General features: G+C 38.9%; 1 protein-coding gene across 1 annotated transcript in view; it reads left to right on the top strand.

Annotated features, from left to right (window-relative positions):
• pgbd5 (piggyBac transposable element derived 5) overlaps positions 1 to 20260 on the top strand; it is a 32224-nt gene extending 11964 nt beyond the window's left edge. Inside the window, exons 3-7 of the mRNA XM_038990671.1 lie at positions 5701 to 5835; positions 13575 to 13755; positions 16604 to 16801; positions 18946 to 19051; positions 19991 to 20260. Of these exons, the coding sequence (XP_038846599.1) occupies positions 5701 to 5835; positions 13575 to 13755; positions 16604 to 16801; positions 18946 to 19051; positions 19991 to 20186 (816 nt within the window). The 3' untranslated portion in view covers positions 20187 to 20260. The remainder of the gene's footprint in view (positions 1 to 5700; positions 5836 to 13574; positions 13756 to 16603; positions 16802 to 18945; positions 19052 to 19990) is intronic.
• The last annotated feature ends 315 nt before the right edge of the window (positions 20261 to 20575 follow it).

Raw genomic sequence — 20575 nt, 5'->3', positions numbered from 1 at the left:
TACAACCAATACAACAACCAATATAACAATATTACAACCAATACAACAACCAATATAACAATATTACAACCAATACAACAACCAATATAACAAGATAACAACCAATACAACAACCAATATAACAAGATAACGACCAATATTGGTATATTGGTTGTGATATTGGTTGTTATATTGGTATATTTGTTGTGATATTGGTTGTTATATTGGTATATTGGTTGTGATATAACAACCAAAATAAAATATTACAACCCGTATAACAACCAATATACCAATATTACAACCAATATACCAATATTACAACCAATAAACCAATATTACAACCAATAAACCAATATTACAACCAATATACCAATATTACAACCAATATACCAGTATTACAACCAATATACCAGTATTACAACCAATATACCAGTATTACAACCAATATACCAGTATTACAACCAATATACCAGTATTACAACCAATATACCAGTATTACAACCAATAAACCAGTATCACAACCAATAAACCAGTATTACAACCAATAAACCAATATTACAACCAATAAACCAATATCACAACCAATATTACAACCAATAAACCAATATCACAACCAATATTACAACCAATAAACCAATATTACAACCAATAAACCAATATTACAACCAATATACCAATATCACAACCAATATACCAATATCACAACCAATATACCAATAACAGCCAATGCAACAACCAATATCACAACCAATTTAACAATATTACAACCAATACAACAAACAATATAACAATTTAACAACCAATATAACAACTAATATAACCAATACAACTAATATAGCAATATCACAACCAATATAACAATATACAGTGCATTCGGAAAGTATTCAGACCCCTTGATTTTTTTAACATTTTGATATGTTACAGCCTTATTCTAAAATGGATTACATAGTTTTCCCCCTCATCAATCTGCACACAATACTCATAATGACAAAGCAAAAACAGATGTTTAGATTTTTTTTCAAAACCCCACCCCCCCAAAAAATGAAATCACATTTACAGAAGTATTCAGACCCTTTACTCAGTACTTTGTTGTAGCACCTTTGGCAGCGATTACAGCCTCGAGACTTCTTGGGCACACCTGTATTTGGGGAGTTTCTCCCATTCTTATCTGCAGATCCTCTCAAGCTCTGTCAGGTTGGATGGGGAGTGTTGCTGCACAGCTATTTCCAGGTCTCTCCAGAGATGTTCAATTGGGTTCAAGTCCAGGCTCTGGCTGGGCCACTCAAGGACATTCAGAGACTTGTCCCGAAGCCACTCCTGTGTTGTCTTGGCTGTGTGCTTAGGGTTGTTGTCCTGTTGGAAAGTGAACCTTCGCCTCAGTCTGAGGTCCTGAGCACTCTGGAGCAGGTTTTCATCAAGGATCTCTCTGTACTTTGCTCCACTCATCTTTCCCTCAATCCTGACTAGTCTCCCAGTCGCTGCTGCTGAAAAACATCCCCACAGCATGATGCTGCCAACACCATGCTTCATCGTAGGGATGGTGCTAGGTTTCCGCCAGACGTGATGCTTGGCTTTCAGGCCAAAGAGATCAATCTTGGTTTTATCAGACCAGAGAAGCTTGTTTCTCATGGTCTGACTCCTTTAGGTGCCTTCTGACAAACTCCAAGTGGACTATCATGTGCCTTTTACTGAGGAGTGGCTTCCGTCTGGCCACTCTTCCATAAAAGCTTGATTGATGGAGTGCTGCAGGAACTCTGGAGCTCTATCAGAATGACAATCACCTCCCTGACCAAGGCCCTTCTCCCCCGATTGCTCAGTTTGGCTGGGCGGCCAGCACTAGGAAGAGTCTTGGTGGTTCCAAACTTCTTCCATTTAAGAATGATGGAGGCCACTGTGTTCGATGGGACCTTCAATGCTGCAGACATTTTTACGTACCCTTCCCCAGATCTGTGCCTCGACACAATTCCTTCCACCTCATGGCTTGATTTTTGCTCAGACATGCACTGTCACCCGTGGGACCTTATATTGACAGGTGTGTGCCTTACCAAATCATGTCCAATCAATTGAGTTTACTACTGGTGGACTCTAATCAAGTGGTAGAAACATCTCAAGGATGATCAATGGAAACAGGATGCATCCAAGCTCAATTTCGAGTCTCATAGCAAAAGGTCTGAATACTTATGCAAATAAGGTATTTCTGTTATTTATTTTTTATGCATTTGCAAAAATTTAAAAACTGTTTTCGCTTTGTCATTATTGGGTATGTTGTGTAGATTGCTGTGATTTTTTGGGGGGATTTTTTTTTAACCCATTTTAGAATAAGGCTGTAATGTAACAAAATGTGGAAAATGTAAAGGCGTCTGAATACTTTCCGAAGGCACTGTAACAACCAAAATAAGAACCAATATAACAGCCAATATAACAATCAATATATCAGCCAATATAACAACCAGTACAACAATATAACAACTAATACAACAACCAATATAACATTTTAGTAAGGCAATAATAAGGCTGCATTGTCTTATTTGAAATGCCTGTTCAAATGTTCTAAATTGAATAACTCTGGGATGTGCCCAAAGTGTCAGTCAAGGTGTAGTGTACTCTCAACTATATACATAGTGTACAGGAGGCTGACAGTTTGCCTCAGCGTGTTCCCTGGTGACCATCAGGCGTTCCACATGGCATGTAAATTCCCTGTCAGACATGGCGGATCAAATCAGCACGCTGCTGCCTCCCAGAGCTGACAGGGGAGGAAAGGAGTGTTGACTGGGCACCTTCCTTCTCCTCCGCTCCCCTCAACTTCAATCCCCTCTGTTCTGCTCCCCTCCACTCTACTTCCCTCCACTCCCCTCTGATCCCCTCCGCTCCCCTCCACTCTACTCCTAGGAGTCTAGATGGAAATGAGGCAGACCCACTCAGTCAGAGCATAGCATAGCACATCTGGTTTCCTTGTTCTCTCTCTCTCCCCTGTCTCCCTCCCCTCTCTCTCTCTATATATATATATCTCTGTAAAAACCAGCAGGCATTGTTCAAAACCCTCATCATTTTCCAATGCAAATACTTTCATCCAGACATTCACTTTATTATCTGCACTTACTGCTGAGTTCCAGGGACATTTATATCACTGAGTCCAGTAGCTGTAGAGGTATGAGGTGAAATATGCCCTCCATAGCTCCACAGTGGGGGGTTGGTGATATCCTGTCTCTGATTGGGCTGCCTCTGTCTGGGGCTCTGATCAGCACAGCCTGGGGATGGATGTTCTGTCTGAATAATGAATGCCTTTTCCCTGGCTGTGGCCAAGAAAAAGTGTCTACCAAAATGTTCCATGTACTGTTTTTTTCTGTCTGTGAAGCCTACCTCCTTCCGCCTCTGCCTGTTATAATGAGAATAACAGAAGCCTTTATAGAAATGTTTTTTCTTCCCCCTTTTAGACAGCTCATTAAGTGAAGTTTCTACTTTAAGACGAAAGAAAAGGTGCATGTCAAAGCCTTCCAGTGCATCTCTGGCATAGCAGGGGTTCTTTGGAAATTACATTCAAATTGCTGAGCTTTGTGGCACTAACAATTCTGCTTAGGTAGCTGTCCAATGCTACTCTCTCTCATTAACGTACACAACACAAACACCTCTGTTTAGAGATCTAGCACGTCTGGCAAATAGAAGGTGTACCTTTTTGTTTCCATCTCTGTCTTCTCAGACACTGTGTCTCTCTCAGGTAGGTCATGGCTCTCAGAATGCCACCTATCTTAGCTAAAGCAGTAGCTGTCAGACAGATAGAATTCATCTTTGTCATGGCCTCCACTGAGATGAAGTCATTGGGGTTGAGAAATGGGTTTGATACACATCCATCCTCCACAGGACAAAGACTAACAGAGCATTAACAGATGGTAGTATTATCAGTAGAGCACAGGGTCTAAAGGACAGGTCTATAGCCATACTGTCATATTTCAGGCAGCAGTGAAAAGTCAGACAATACACAGAGTTGTGACTGATTTCACCCATGTAGGAATAACTGAATAATTTAGAAAATCCTTTTGTGAATCCTTTTGATGCTCAAGATCTGTTTAATGAGGGAGACCTGTAGATAACTATCAACAGCTGCTGTTTGTTTCCAACTTAATAATTAATATCTCAAACACAGTGCTTATAACAAATTCCTCTGGTCAACTGTCACCATGTCTCTGTGTCTTATTGACCTATTTGACTCCATGTAAAGGATCCAGGTGTTTCTATCACCAACGTGACATTGCATCAACAAAACAAATCAATATAGGGGAAAAACAACCTGGAACAACCAGTCACATCATGCCTTCTCTACAGTGCTCAATACATGTCTGAAATACCTGCTCCCTGATCAGTTCAGGTTCTCCTTCAGACCTAGAAACCATTTGTCGGTACTTCCTCAGTCAGGCGGCCTGCCGTGTGTCTGTGTGTCTCCCCAGTGGTAGGAGGTGTGAGTTAACAGAGATGTAGCAGGCAGCACATCTACAGTACTCAATATGGCCTGTTCTGTTCTGGGCAAAACAAACACCACCTGTGCCTCGTTGTGGCTCCTTGGTCTGGTGCAAAATCACTGTGGCAACGCATGCCGGGGCCGTCCAGCCAACTTGACATTCTGCAGACTAGAAAGCCAGCCAGACAGATAGAGGGGTTAGACACACTGTTTCATTAACAGTAGGATGTTAAGATGCTCCCAAGCTTTTGTCTGTAGTCCACACACATAGAGTACGATCAGTCAGCAACAGCTACCATGCTGCCACCCTCAGGCATTTAATGGTTCCCACATCCCTGGTTATACACCTGCTCTTGGCTGAAGGAGACATCCCTGGCTATATACCTGCTCTTGGCTGAAGGAGACATCCCTGGCTATATACCTGCTCTTGGCTGAAGGAGACATCCCTGGCTATATACCTGCTCTTGGCTGAAGGAGACATCCCTGGTTATACACCTGCTCTTGGCTGAAGGAGACATCCCTGGTTATACACCTGCTCTTGGCTGAAGGAGACATCCCTGGCTATATACCTGCTCTTGGCTGAAGGAGACATCCCTGGTTATACACCTGCTCTTGGCTGAAGGAGACATCCCTGGTTATACACCTGCTCTTGGCTGAAGGAGACATCCCTGGTTATACACCTGCTCTTGGCTGAAGGAGACATCCCTGGCTATATACCTGCTCTTGGCTGAAGGAGACATCCCTGGTTATACACCTGCTCTTGGCTGAAGGAGACATCCCTGGTTATACACCTGCTCTTGGCTGAAGGAGACATCCCTGGTTATACACCTGCTCTTGGCTGAAGGAGACATCCCTGGCTATATACCTGCTCTTGGCTGAAGGAGACATCCCTGGTTATACACCTGCTCTTGGCTGAAGGAGACATCCCTGGTTATACACCTGCTCTTGGCTGAAGGAGACATCCCTGGTTATACACCTGCTCTTGGCTGAAGGAGACATCCCTGGCTATACACCTGTTCTTGGCTGAAGGAGAGGTTTCCTTTATGTTTGTTGTTGTTGCATTGTCCAGAAGGAACCTGCAAGTAAGCATTTTGTTGGACGATGTATACCATGTGTATCCTGGACATACTGTACGACTAATAAACTTGAGGATGCCTTTGAATATGAACTGTACAAACTGCTAGGGGAAAGATTGACATGTTGGTGAGGTGATGCTGTCCCAAAGGTACTCCATGACGTAATACTGATGCTTTCCCTCTGTCCCAAAGGTGCTCCATGAGCCCCTTATTGACGAGGACCCGGTGTTCATCACCACCTGTACGGAGAGAGAGCTGAGGAAGAGGAAAAAGAGGAAGTTCAGTCTGTGGGTCCGCCAGTGCACATCCACTGGTTTCATCTGTCAGGTACTGTGTGTGCGTGCGTGTGGGCGCATGAAAGAAGAAAGGGAGATGGCGAGAGCAGTGGAGGAAGAATGAGGGGAGGGAGGGACTGCAGCCTCTTGGTTTTCTACTCTTATATCTGGGAGCTAGCCCAGATTTGTGACAAAGACTGTCCACCTTCAATTACGCCCAGTACAACCACACTGGGGCTTTCACAAGACTAGTTGCAATTGGTCTAGACTGTAGAGGACACCAACACTGCAGGACAGGACAATCAGACCATGCCCTTCCCCCTCACTCAGACACAGCTGAGAGATCCAGACAAACTGTGATTGGATGACTGATGTGGGACCATCCAGTGCCTCAATCAGTCTCCAGAAACAAATGTTTTATTACTGATTCCCAGGAGAAGGCGCCAGTCCACTTAGTATAATTGCTCTCTGTTCTTGGTGGGAGTATGATACGCCAAATGACTGCTGCCCCATGCCTCAAACAGATCCAGGAAGACATGAGAATGTATGGATATGCACGGGCCGTGTCCCAGTTGGTGGGAAGAAGAATCAATCGATTATGTCCTTTTTTTGTGTAGCTTTCTCTTACTTGAAAACCACAGGGTTAGTATTATTGTCAATAGAAAACAACAGGGTTAGTATTATTGTCAACAGAAAACAACAGGGTTAGTATTATTGTCAACAGAAAACAACAGGGTTAGTATTATTGTCAATAGAAAACAACAGGGTTAGTATTATTGTCAATAGAAAACAACAGGGTTAGTATTATTGTCAATAGAAAACTACAGGGTTAGTATTATTGTCAATAGAAAACAACAGGGTTAGTATTATTGTCAATGGAAAACTACAGGGTTAGTATTATTGTCAATGGAAAACTACAGGGTTAGTATTATTGCCAATAGAAAACAACAGGGTTAGTATTATTGTCAATGGAAAACTACAGGGTTAGTATTATTGTCAATGGAAAACTACAGGGTTAGTATTATTGTCAATAGAAAACAACAGGGTTAGTATTATTGTCAATGGAAAACAACAGGGTTAGTATTATTGTCAATAGAAAACAACAGGGTTAGTATTATTGTCAATGGAAAACAACAGGGTTAGTATTATTGTCAATAGAAAACAACAGGGTTAGTATTATTGTCAATGGAAAACAACAGGGTTAGTATTATTGTCAATAGAAAACAACAGGGTTAGTATTATTGTCAATGGAAAACAACAGGGTTAGTATTATTGTCAATAGAAAACAACAGGGTTAATATTATTGTCAATGGAAAACTACAGGGTTAGTATTATTGTCAATAGAAAACAACAGGGTTAGTATTGTCAATAGAAAACAACAAGGTTAGTATTATTGTCAATGGAAAACTACAGGGTTAGTATTATTGTCAATGGAAAACTACAGGGTTAGTATTATTGTCAATGGAAAACTACAGGGTTAGTATTATTGTCAATGGAAAACTACAGGGTTAGTATTATTGTCAATAGAAAACAACAGGGTTAGTATTATTGTCAATGGAAAAGTACAGGGTTAATATTATTGTCAATGGAAAAGTACAGGGTTAATATTATTGTCAATAGAAAACAACAGGGTTAGTATTATTGTCAATAGAAAACAACAGGGTTAGTATTATTGTCAATGGAAAACTACAGGGTTAGTATTATTGTCAATGGAAAAGTACAGGGTTAATATTATTGTCAATGGAAAACAACAGGGTTAATATTATTGTCAATGGAAAACTACAGGGTTAGTATTATTGTCAATAGAAAACTACAGGGTTAGTATTATTGTCAATAGAAAACTACAGGGTTAGTATTATTGTCAATAGAAAACTACAGGGTTAGTATTATTGTCAATAGAAAACTACAGGGTTAGTATTATTGTCAATAGAAACTACAGGGTTAGTATTATTGTCAATAGAAAACTACAGGGTTAGTATTATTGTCAATAGAAAACTACAGGGTTAGTATTATTGTCAATAGAAAACAACAGGGTTAGTATTATTGTCAATAGAAAACAACAAGGTTAGTATTATTGTCAATAGAAAACAACAGGGTTAGTATTATTGTCAATAGAAAACAACAGGGTTAGTATTATTGTCAATAGAAAACAACAGGGTTAGTATTATTGTCAATAGAAAACAACAGGGTTAGTATTATTGTCAATAGAAAACAACAAGGTTAGTATTATTGTCAATAGAAAACAACAAGGTTAGTATTGTCAATAGAAAACAACAGGGTTAGTATTATTGTCAATAGAAAACAACAGGGTTAGTATTATTGTCAATGGAAAACAACAGGGTTAGTATTATTGTCAATGGAAAACAACAGGGTTAGTATTATTGTCAATGGAAAACAACAGGGTTAGTATTATTGTCAATAGAAAACAACAAGGTTAGTATTATTGTCAATAGAAAACAACAGGGTTAGTATTATTGTCAATAGAAAACAACAGGGTTAGTATTGTCAATAGAAAACAACAAGGTTAGTATTATTGTCAATAGAAAACAACAGGGTTAGTATTATTGTCAATGGAAAACTACAGGGTTAATATTATTGTCAATGGAAAACAACAGGGTTAGTATTATTGTCATTGGAAAACAACAGGGTTAGTATTATTGTCAATAGAAAACTACAGGGTTAATATTATTGTCATTGGAAAACTACAGGGTTAGTATTATTGTCAATAGAAAACTACAGGGTTAATATTATTGTCAATGGAAAACTACAGGGTTAGTATTATTGTCAATGGAAAACTACAGGGTTAGTATTATTGTCAATGGAAAACTACAGGGTTAGTATTATTGTCAATGGAAAACAACAGGGTTAGTATTATTGTCAATGGAAAACTACAGGGTTAATATTATTGTCAATGGAAAACTACAGGGTTAATATTATTGTCAATGGAAAACTACAGGGTTAATATTATTGTCAATGGAAAACTACAGGGTTAGTATTATTGTCAATGGAAAACTACAGGGTTAGTATTATTGTCAATGGAAAACTACAGGGTTAGTATTATTGTCAATGGAAAACTACAGGGTTAGTATTATTGTCAATGGAAAACTACAGGGTTAGTATTATTGTCAATGGAAAACTACAGGGTTAGTATTATTGTCAATAGAAAACAACAGGGTTAGTATTATTGTCAATAGAAAACAACAGGGTTAGTATTATTGTCAATAGAAAACTACAGGGTTAGTATTATTGTCAATAGAAAACAACAGGGTTAGTATTATTGTCAATGGAAAACTACAGGGTTAGTATTATTGTCAATGGAAAACTACAGGGTTAGTATTATTGTCAATAGAAAACTACAGGGTTAGTATTATTGTCAATAGAAAACAACAAGGTTAGTATTATTGTCAATAGAAAACAACAGGGTTAGTATTATTGTCAATGGAAAACTACAGGGTTAGTATTATTGTCAATGGAAAACAACAGGGTTAGTATTATTGTCAATGGAAAACAACAGGGTTAGTATTATTGTCAATGGAAAACAACAGGGTTAGTATTATTGTCAATGGAAAACTACAGGGTTAGTATTATTGTCAATGGAAAACAACAGGGTTAGTATTATTGTCAATAGAAAACAACAAGGTTAGTATTATTGTCAATAGAAAACAACAGGGTTAGTATTATTGTCAATAGAAAACAACAGGGTTAGTATTGTCAATAGAAAACAACAAGGTTAGTATTATTGTCAATAGAAAACAACAGGGTTAGTATTATTGTCAATGGAAAACTACAGGGTTAATATTATTGTCAATGGAAAACAACAGGGTTAGTATTATTGTCATTGGAAAACAACAGGGTTAGTATTATTGTCAATAGAAAACTACAGGGTTAATATTATTGTCATTGGAAAACTACAGGGTTAATATTATTGTCAATGGAAAACTACAGGGTTAGTATTATTGTCAATGGAAAACTACAGGATTAGTATTATTGTCAATGGAAAACTACAGGGTTAGTATTATTGTCAATGGAAAACTACAGGGTTAGTATTATTGTCAATGGAAAACTACAGGGTTAGTATTATTGTCAATGGAAAACTACAGGGTTAATATTATTGTCAATGGAAAACTACAGGGTTAGTATTATTGTCAATGGAAAACTACAGGGTTAGTATTATTGTCAATGGAAAACTACAGGGTTAGTATTATTGTCAATGGAAAACTACAGGGTTAGTATTATTGTCAATGGAAAACTACAGGGTTAGTATTATTGTCAATGGAAAACTACAGGGTTAATATTATTGTCAATGGAAAACTACAGGGTTAGTATTATTGTCAATGGAAAACTACAGGGTTAGTATTATTGTCAATGGAAAACTACAGGGTTAGTATTATTGTCAATGGAAAACTACAGGGTTAGTATTATTGTCAATAGAAAACTACAGGGTTAGTATTATTGTCAATAGAAAACAACAGGGTTAGTATTATTGTCAATAGAAAACAACAGGGTTAGTATTATTGTCAATAGAAAACAACAGGGTTAGTATTATTGTCAATAGAAAACAACAGGGTTAGTATTATTGTCAATAGAAAACAACAGGGTTAGTATTATTGTCAATAGAAAACAACAGGGTTAGTATTATTGTCAATAGAAAACAACAAGGTTAGTATTATTGTCAATAGAAAACAACAAGGTTAGTATTATTGTCAATAGAAAACAACAGGGTTAGTATTATTGTCAATAGAAAACAACAGGGTTAGTATTATTGTCAATGGAAAACAACAGGGTTAGTATTATTGTCAATGGAAAACAACAGGGTTAGTATTATTGTCAATAGAAAACAACAAGGTTAGTATTATTGTCAATAGAAAACAACAGGGTTAGTATTATTGTCAATAGAAAACAACAGGGTTAGTATTGTCAATAGAAAACAACAAGGTTAGTATTATTGTCAATAGAAAACAACAGGGTTAGTATTATTGTCAATGGAAAACTACAGGGTTAATATTATTGTCAATGGAAAACAACAGGGTTAGTATTATTGTCATTGGAAAACAACAGGGTTAGTATTATTGTCAATAGAAAACTACAGGGTTAATATTATTGTCATTGGAAAACTACAGGGTTAGTATTATTGTCAATAGAAAACTACAGGGTTAATATTATTGTCAATGGAAAACTACAGGGTTAGTATTATTGTCAATGGAAAACTACAGGGTTAGTATTATTGTCAATGGAAAACTACAGGGTTAGTATTATTGTCAATGGAAAACAACAGGGTTAGTATTATTGTCAATGGAAAACTACAGGGTTAATATTATTGTCAATGGAAAACTACAGGGTTAATATTATTGTCAATGGAAAACTACAGGGTTAATATTATTGTCAATGGAAAACTACAGGGTTAGTATTATTGTCAATGGAAAACTACAGGGTTAGTATTATTGTCAATGGAAAACTACAGGGTTAGTATTATTGTCAATGGAAAACTACAGGGTTAGTATTATTGTCAATAGAAAACAACAGGGTTAGTATTATTGTCAATAGAAAACAACAGGGTTAGTATTATTGTCAATAGAAAACAACAGGGTTAGTATTATTGTCAATAGAAAACAACAGGGTTAGTATTATTGTCAATAGAAAACTACAGGGTTAGTATTATTGTCAATAGAAAACTACAGGGTTAGTATTATTGTCAATGGAAAACTACAGGGTTAGTATTATTGTCAATAGAAAACTACAGGGTTAGTATTATTGTCAATAGAAAACAACAGGGTTAGTATTATTGTCAATAGAAAACAACAAGGTTAGTATTATTGTCAATAGAAAACAACAGGGTTAGTATTATTGTCAATGGAAAACTACAGGGTTAGTATTATTGTCAATGGAAAACAACAGGGTTAGTATTATTGTCAATGGAAAACAACAGGGTTAGTATTATTGTCAATGGAAAACAACAGGGTTAGTATTATTGTCAATGGAAAACTACAGGGTTAGTATTATTGTCAATGGAAAACAACAGGGTTAGTATTATTGTCAATAGAAAACTACAGGGTTAGTATTATTGTCAATAGAAAACTACAGGGTTAGTATTATTGTCAATAGAAAACTACAGGGTTAGTATTATTGTCAATAGAAAACAACAGGGTTAGTATTATTGTCAATGGAAAACTACAGGGTTAGTATTATTGTCAATAGAAAACAACAGGGTTAGTATTATTGTCAATGGAAAACTACAGGGTTAGTATTATTGTCAATAGAAAACAACAGGGTTAGTATTGTCAATAGAAAACAACAAGGTTAGTATTATTGTCAATAGAAAACAACAGGGTTAGTATTATTGTCAATGGAAAACTACAGGGTTAGTATTATTGTCAATGGAAAACTACAGGGTTAGTATTATTGTCAATGGAAAACTACAGGGTTAGTATTATTGTCATTGGAAAACTACAGGGTTAGTATTATTGTCATTGGAAAACTACAGGGTTAGTATTATTGTCATTGGAAAACTACAGGGTTAGTATTATTGTCATTGGAAAACTACAGGGTTAGTATTATTGTCATTGGAAAACTACAGGGTTAGTATTATTGTCAATGGAAAACTACAGGGTTAGTATTATTGTCATTGGAAAACAACAGGGTTAGTATTATTGTCAGTAGAAAACTACAGGGTTAATATTATTGTCATTGGAAAACTACAGGGTTAATATTATTGTCAATGGAAAACTACAGGGTTAGTATTATTGTCAATGGAAAACTACAGGGTTAATATTATTGTCAATGGAAAACTACAGGGTTAATATTATTGTCAATAGAAAACAACAGGGTTAGTATTATTGTCAATGGAAAACTACAGGGTAAGTATTATTGTCAATGGAAAACTACAGGGTTAGTATTATTGTCAATGGAAAACTACAGGGTTAGTATTATTGTCAATGGAAAACTACAGGGTTAGTATTATTGTCAATGGAAAACTACAGGGTTAGTATTATTGTCAATGGAAAACTACAGGGTTAGTATTATTGTCAATGGAAAACTACAGGGTTAGTATTATTGTCAATGGAAAACTACAGGGTTAGTATTATTGTCAATGGAAAACTACAGGGTTAGTATTATTGTCAATGGAAAACTACAGGGTTAGTATTATTGTCAATGGAAAACTACAGGGTTAGTATTATTGTCAATGGAAAACTACAGGGTTAGTATTATTGTCAATGGAAAACTACAGGGTTAATATTATTGTCAATGGAAAACTACAGGGTTAGTATTATTGTCAATGGAAAACTACAGGGTTAGTATTATTGTCAATGGAAAACTACAGGGTTAGTATTATTGTCAATAGAAAACTACAGGGTTAGTATTGTCAACTACATTGTGTGATGAGAACTAGCGTATCAATCAACTTGTCTGATCAGAAGTATTTAAATGTAAATGGTAGTCAATGGAGCTAAACCAGCAACTCAGATTGTAGGAGCCACATCAATGTGGCTAATTGGAACACTAGCCACTACACAGACCATTCCTGAGATCATTATGTATTCATTTGTATATGTCAGTGTATGACATTTTACATTTGACATTTTAGTCATTTAGCAGACACTTTTATCCAGAGCCACTTACAGGAGGAGCAATTAGGGTTAAGTGCCTTGCTCAAGGTCATATCGACAGATTTTTTTGCCTAGTCGGCTCAAGGGATTCGAACCAGCGACCTTTTGTTTACTGGCCCAATGCTCTTAAACGCTAGGATACCTGATGACATTGTGGTGGTATTGACTGTCTCTATCTCTCTTCCAGATCTATGTGCATCTGAAGGAGGGCCAGGGTCCTGATGGGTTGGCCACCCTGAAGAACAAGCCTCAGCTCCACAGTATGGTGGCCAAGCAGCTGTGTCAGAACCTCTCTGGCCGCAACAGCATCATCTTCACCGGGCCCAGCATCACCAGCCTCAACCTGTACCAGGAGTTTGAGAAACAGGGTAGATCTTAATCTTTCATCCCATTTATCTCTTTACTCCTCATTCTTTCCATCCACCTCTTTCCTCTCTTTCACTCTCTCTCTCTTTACATTACTGTAATCTCCTTCCTGCTCATCCTCTGCCGTTTTTAATTACCATAAACGACCTCCGGCTACTGTAGCACTGAAATTGAAGACTGTCAATTGAAGTTCACCTTGAGACTTCCCTGAGAACCAAGATGTAAATTGTGTGTATTCTGCTTCCATGCCTACCACCCACTAAGCTGCGTAACTGGCCATACAGTAAACTGTGAAGATGACGTACATTAAATTCTCCTGATTCTTATTTTGGAAACCGAGAGCACCAGTACATCCTACTGTTAATGAACAGAGCAAACAGCCTAGTGAGATATGAATAATTTTAAACTCCATAAAAATTTGAAATGCCATTGTCTTTCTTTCACCCCTTGTTGAGTAAGAGGTGGTAGAGGGAGAGTCTGTCCTCAGTGCCCTCCTCTAGGCTTTATCCTCTGATCTCAATCTCAACACTGACTGGGCACCTGTAAGGCCAGACAAAATTGATTCACTGTTTAACAGATTTTCCCCCCAGAAAAGTGAGGCGAGCGAGCAAAAAAAATCACAAAAAAATCTAATTTGTTCATGAGTTGGATAAGGAATAACAGTACTTTACAACATTGTCCTAGGCTATATGGACATGAACAATAGGCGAAATATTCAATTTCAGACTGATTTTCCGATTATTATTATTATTATGAATACACAAATGAACAGTAATGAACATTATTCACATAGAATGTATAATAGAATGCAATATTCTATCATATTCAAAAATGATAATACATTCATACATAATTTTATTTTTTATCAGTTCATTAATCTACTTAATTGTATAGCCTAACAAATTCAAGAATGATTGACAATAAATAATTGTAATCAAATTTAAAATGTTGCATAATAACGAGTTAATTACGTGAATGCATCTCTATAGCCTAGGCGTTAACAAAATATTCATACAAATATGATTAGGTCTCTCAGACTAGTAGGTCTTGTAGAAAGAGGGTCAATCAAGTTAGGTCTGCAAAATTAACGTAGCATTGGAAAAAATACATAAATCCAGCCATAGAGTATAACCCTTAATCATAAAAAAAATGATGTTGTTTATAACATGCACAATTAGAAGCATCAATCTATATAGAATACCCTGACTACACCGCAAGCGTTACAAAATAAATTTAGGAATATATGTTATTCAATTATTGCACTCACACTGCTCGCGCGCGCCAACGAGTCTGCGTTGCCAAGAGCTAAAATAGAAGTCATTCGTATTTCTGACGCAGATCGCGCTGCAAGTCCTGCCTCTCCCATCTCCTCATTGGTTTATAGAAGCAGGTACCCACGTGCCATCTCCTCATTGGTTATACCCACGTGGGTGATTGAAAGAAGAACTGTGTTGCCGGTTGTCGTGGTAATACTATGAAAGTTTAGATGCCAATCACCATATAAGTTAAACGATGAAAAAGCCTGGAAGGAGGAGAGATGACTAGAAACGATTCGGTTGACCGTTTTTATGTGTGGATTAATTGTTGGAGTAGAGGACCTTGTGCATTTCAGGTAAAATAACAACCTAATGTTTATATCCCAGGACAAATTAGCTAGCAACAGCAAGCTAGCTAAATAGGACAAATTAGCTAGCAAGTGCAAGCTAACTAGCTAAATTGCCATAAATGTTTAATGCTTTTCGACCTGTCCCCAAATTAATGTCATTGGTTCAGAGTTTGTTTTGATATTATAACCTGCGTGTCGTGATCGCGTAGCCGGTTTGGGTTCCGAAGCGTGACTAAATTCGAGCCCAGTAACTTTGCTCACCGCATTCTCCTTCGATTGTCTCGTCTGGCTGCCACGAAAAGCCCCACCTGCTGATCTGTACGAAGTGTGTGCGTGCCACTGGCGATGTACTTGCTAGCTGTTCTCCGCGGCGCATCTTCACTTCAAACGCATTCCGTCTTGGTGTTATCAGTTGGTTTACTACTACTGGTCGTACCGGTAAAATGTAAGTTATGAATCGCAAATCACCATACAGCTTACACACTTCAATTCATTAATCATTTTGAGTTCAATTTGGTTGTCCAAAATACTATCAGTTTGCACTGTGTCTTTGCTGATGAATGCCCTGATCTCTGGCCAGTTAATTGGTGAAATTACTTTGTTTCGTCTATTATTCCCTTCTAATAGATCTGAAAATGATGCAATAACAATGCATTTAAACAACTATTTGTTTAATGAGATACGTCCCACGTTTAATCTGGACACAGATAGTTGGAATTTGCGCTGGCTTCAGCCATGACTGCATGAGAGAGAAATTAAACATCTGCAGGTGTGAGCGTGTGTGTTTCACTGTCCAATCCGAGGCTTGAACATGATCTGAGCGGGTGGTCTGAGGCTGCTTGGTCTCTTGGGCATCAACTTGGGAAAGCCTCAAGGGAGAGCGGACAGTGCATTATAAACAAAGAGATGATATTGGCCAAAAAATAACATCTGATTTTTTTTTTTTTTTTTTTTTTTCTCTCGGTGTGTGGCGAAAAGTGAGGCGGGGCATCCGTTAAACAGTAATTCAACTTTGTCCAGCCTAATCTGGGCCATGTCTCATTTAGCAGGAGGGTGGGTTATAGGAAAGAAGAGGGTTATATTCAGCACACATCAGGATCAAAACTCTCACAAGTACATTACATTGTGCACACAGAAGTAAATTTAGCAGTGCGGTGGAACATTTAGCTGAAAATCCTTTTTGTATGTTGTACCATCCTGAACGTGTCCCAAATGTCTAAAGGTGTGTGTTTGTCCTCTGCCAGAGATCTACTGCTGTGGGCTGCTGAGCACCAGGAAGAGTGACTGCACCGGCCTGCCCCAGTGCATGCTGGTGAACCCTGAGAGCCCACAGCAGAGAGGCCAGTCCCGCAGCATGATGAGAGGCAACACCTCCCTCATCAGCTGGTATAACAAGGGACACTTCTGCTTCCTTACCAACGCCTATTCACCTACCAAGGAAGGTGAGTACTCCCGCTCTGCAACCAGTGTTATATTAATAACGTTTTCTTTTTCATACATTTTCATTCAGATGCGTTTAGGTGGATGTTTAAACTGTGTTCAATCATGGGCATAGATTTGTGGTGAACTGCCTTCAATTTTAAAACAAAACGTTTCTACTTATTTTGATCATGTCAACCTACTGCATCACTAGAATGTTCTGAAATGGAGCATCATTATGAAGCTCTTTAGGGCTGACTGATACAAAATGAGTCACCACCCACCACCCACCATTGACATGATGTGGATTTCCCAGATCAAAGTAACTCCTAGGTGTTAATGCACTCATAATCTACCCTGTAGACTGCTGGGGAACCGTCATGAAACACCTCATCATTCTCTCTCCCTGTATGAGGATGGAGTGATGATCAGAGATAATGAGAAAATCCCTGTTGTGTGGCATGTGAAAAGGTCTCTCACCTCAGACACATTTCATCCCATTTGTAAAATAAGAGGTGAGAAAATGCATTATATCTGGATAGATAAACATCATGGATCCAGAGTAGATGAGTGGAATCGATGGAGAGTTCATATTTCCACTATCTAGTGGCGCAGCGGTCTAAGGCACTGCATCTCAGTGCTAGAGGCATCACTACAGACCCTAGTTCGATTCCAGGCTGTATCACAACCGGACGTGATTGGGAGTTCCATAGGGACAATTGGCCCAGCGTCGTCCGGGTTTGGCCGGTGTAGGCCGTCATTGTAAATAAGAATTTGTTCTTAACTGACTTGCCTAGTTAAATCAAGGTTAAATAAAATAAAAACATGCAAATAAACAAAAGCTGCATTAGTGTTGTATTCAATGAGGAAAATCCACCCAATCTGAATGAATCCTAGAGAGGATGTAGGTATTTTTCATTGTCCCTTAATCCAGTACAAATTATCTCACTACTGATAATATAAAAACCCAAAATACAGCAAAACACAACCCCTCCCACCCCAACCTTCTGTTTTCCCTCCAATCGTTTCTTATACATACTAGTCATTATTTTCTTTGGATGGTTAAGTGGTGGTCATAGCATTTCATTATAGCTACAGAGAAAGCCATCTGACCTTTGAATAAATATAACACTGTATCATTGGTGAAATGGCTGTGAAATGAAGTAATCATGTGAACGACTGAAGCTGAGGCAATGGTGAGGGAGAGTCAGAAATATTTCCAAATTGAGACCTTACCAAGTCTGCTGCTAAATTATATTCTTAAATTCTGTTAAGAAAAAAATCCATTGTCTTTCCTGACTGAAATGAGGTTACTCTGATCTCGCATTTATTTTTCAAATTACCCTCCAGTAACTTTCCAATTTGTAGTGTAATTAGCATAAACTACCTGAGGATCATTTTTATGGAAGCTACAGTTGGAGGTTCAGTCAGTAACCGTATCAAAGGCCTGCTAATGGTTCAATTGGGATCCAGGGGACTACTAGACTTGTTCCCTCGCAGCTACCTCCATAATTACACTAACTCCTCATGTTCATCTATTTTTCATGTGGTGCTTCACCTGTAATCAGTTTATTTTAGGTATTGGGTTGATACTTTTAAAAATGCGTTTCTCCTAGCTACACTAGTAAGCACTCAGTCCTGTTTTTCTTGTTACAGATCAAGGTATTTTCTGCAGAATATATTGGTTATTTTGGCGCTATAGTGAGAAACCATCAAAATTGGATTTTGAGGCCTGCAGTTTAGTTATGTACAGCATCACTCTTTATCCAGTTACAGTTGGGCTATACTTTACTGTTAAGATATTATGCCCCAAATGTCACTTGTATTGTACTTTGTCACCGAGTCTGAACATCAGTTTACATAATACTTCTTTTTTTAACTCAGTGAAATTTGATTCCCACTCCCATTAGCCTTCTCTGAGTCATGTGTTGGGTTCCAGCTCCCATTAGCCTTCTCTGAGTCATGTGTTGGGTTCCAGCTCCCATTAGCCTTCTGAGTCATGTGTTGGGTTCCAGCTCCCATTAGCCTTCTGAGTCATGTGTTGGGTTCCAGCTCCCATTAGCCTTCTGAGTCATGTGTTGGGTTCCAGCTCCCATTAGCCTTCTCTGAGTCATGTGTTGGGTTCCAGCTCCCATTAGCCTTCTCTGAGTCATGTGTTGGGTTCCAGGGATGATCATCAAGAGGAAAAGTGGTGAGATTCCCTGTCCGCTGGCTGTGGAGGCCTTCGCTGCACACCTCAGCTACATCTGCAAGTATGACGACAAGTACAGCAAGTGAGTCACTAATTAGCCCACTAGTTGACATACTGGATCTATTGTAGTAATTTGTACTAATTTGTCACCATGGAAGAAAGGTGTTTGCCTATATGAATGTTCATCATCATAGCACAGGGCTGGCCAACCCATGCTGCTTTACAGAGAGCCAGCCTGACTCCCCCCGTGCTGCTAGACAGAGAGTCAGCCTGACTCCCCCCGTGCTGCTAGACAGAGAGTCAGCCTGACTCCCCCCGTGCTGCTAGACAGAGAGTCAGCCTGACTCCCCCCGTGCTGCTAGACAGAGAGTCAGCCTGACTCCCCCCCGTGCTGCTAGACAGAGAGTCAGCCTGACTCCCCCTGTGCTCCAGATTCGATCGTCCAACACCTGGAGAAGGACATGTTTCAGGAATCGCATTAATGATATAGCAATCTTCTGATATGCACAGCATGGTGCATTTCTATGTCCCAAATGGAGAACAGGTCAAAGACGGAAGCCTTCAATTAAGGGGACAAGAGGAGTGATAGATGGCATATTGCTACACACACACACACACACACACACACACACACACACAGCAGGGAGAATGTCACTTTACTTCTCTCCCTCTCTAACCTCTCTCTGCCTCCAATTAGTTTGGAGATTGGACAGTAATTAGATGTTGTTCTGTACCTCAGAGGACAACACGTGTGAGCGTGCAGAACTGCAGATTACGTCTGGAGAGTCAGAAACCAGAACTTTAGCTGAATATCGCTCCTCCTCACCACTAACCAATGCCTCTCACCTAGTCATGGAGACAAGATATCCTCCCAGCTGTCTGTCTATGTGCCCTTCCGTCCGTCGTAACTCTGTCTAATTTCAGATTATCAACTGGATGTGATGGACATCTGACACATATTAAAAAAGGACCAATTTGTCAAGATCCCAGTTAGCCACTCAGGGTTGGTCTTTTCTTTCAGGTATTTCATCTTCCACAAGCCCAACAAGACGTGGCAGCAGGTGTTCTGGCTGACCATCAGCATCGCCATAAACAACGCCTATATCCTGTACAAGATGTCTGATGCCTACCACGTCAAGCGCTATAGCCGAGCGCAGTTTGGAGAGAGACTGGTGAGGGAGCTGCTGGACTTAGATGACTGCTCCCCCACCCAGTGAGGAGACCACGTAATCTTTATAATATACACCCACATACACACTGTCACGTCTCACACGTACCCACACACACACACACTGTCACGTCTCACACGTACCCACACACACACACTGTCACGTCTCACACGTACCCACACACACACACACACACGTACCCACACACACACACTGTCACGTCTCACACGTACCCACACACACACACACACACACACGTACCCCCACACACACACTGTCACGTCTCACACGTACCCACACACACACACTGTCACGTCTCACACGTACCCACACACACACACTGTCACGTCTCACACGTACCCACACACACACACTGTCACGTCTCACACGTACCCACACACACACACTGTCACGTCTCACACGTACCCACACACACA

The sequence above is a fragment of the Salvelinus namaycush genome, chromosome 4 (genome assembly GCF_016432855.1).
Source record: "Salvelinus namaycush isolate Seneca chromosome 4, SaNama_1.0, whole genome shotgun sequence".
In the NCBI taxonomy this organism is placed as follows: Eukaryota; Metazoa; Chordata; class Actinopteri; order Salmoniformes; family Salmonidae; genus Salvelinus; species Salvelinus namaycush.
This window is presented reverse-complemented; position numbering and strand designations above follow the sequence as displayed.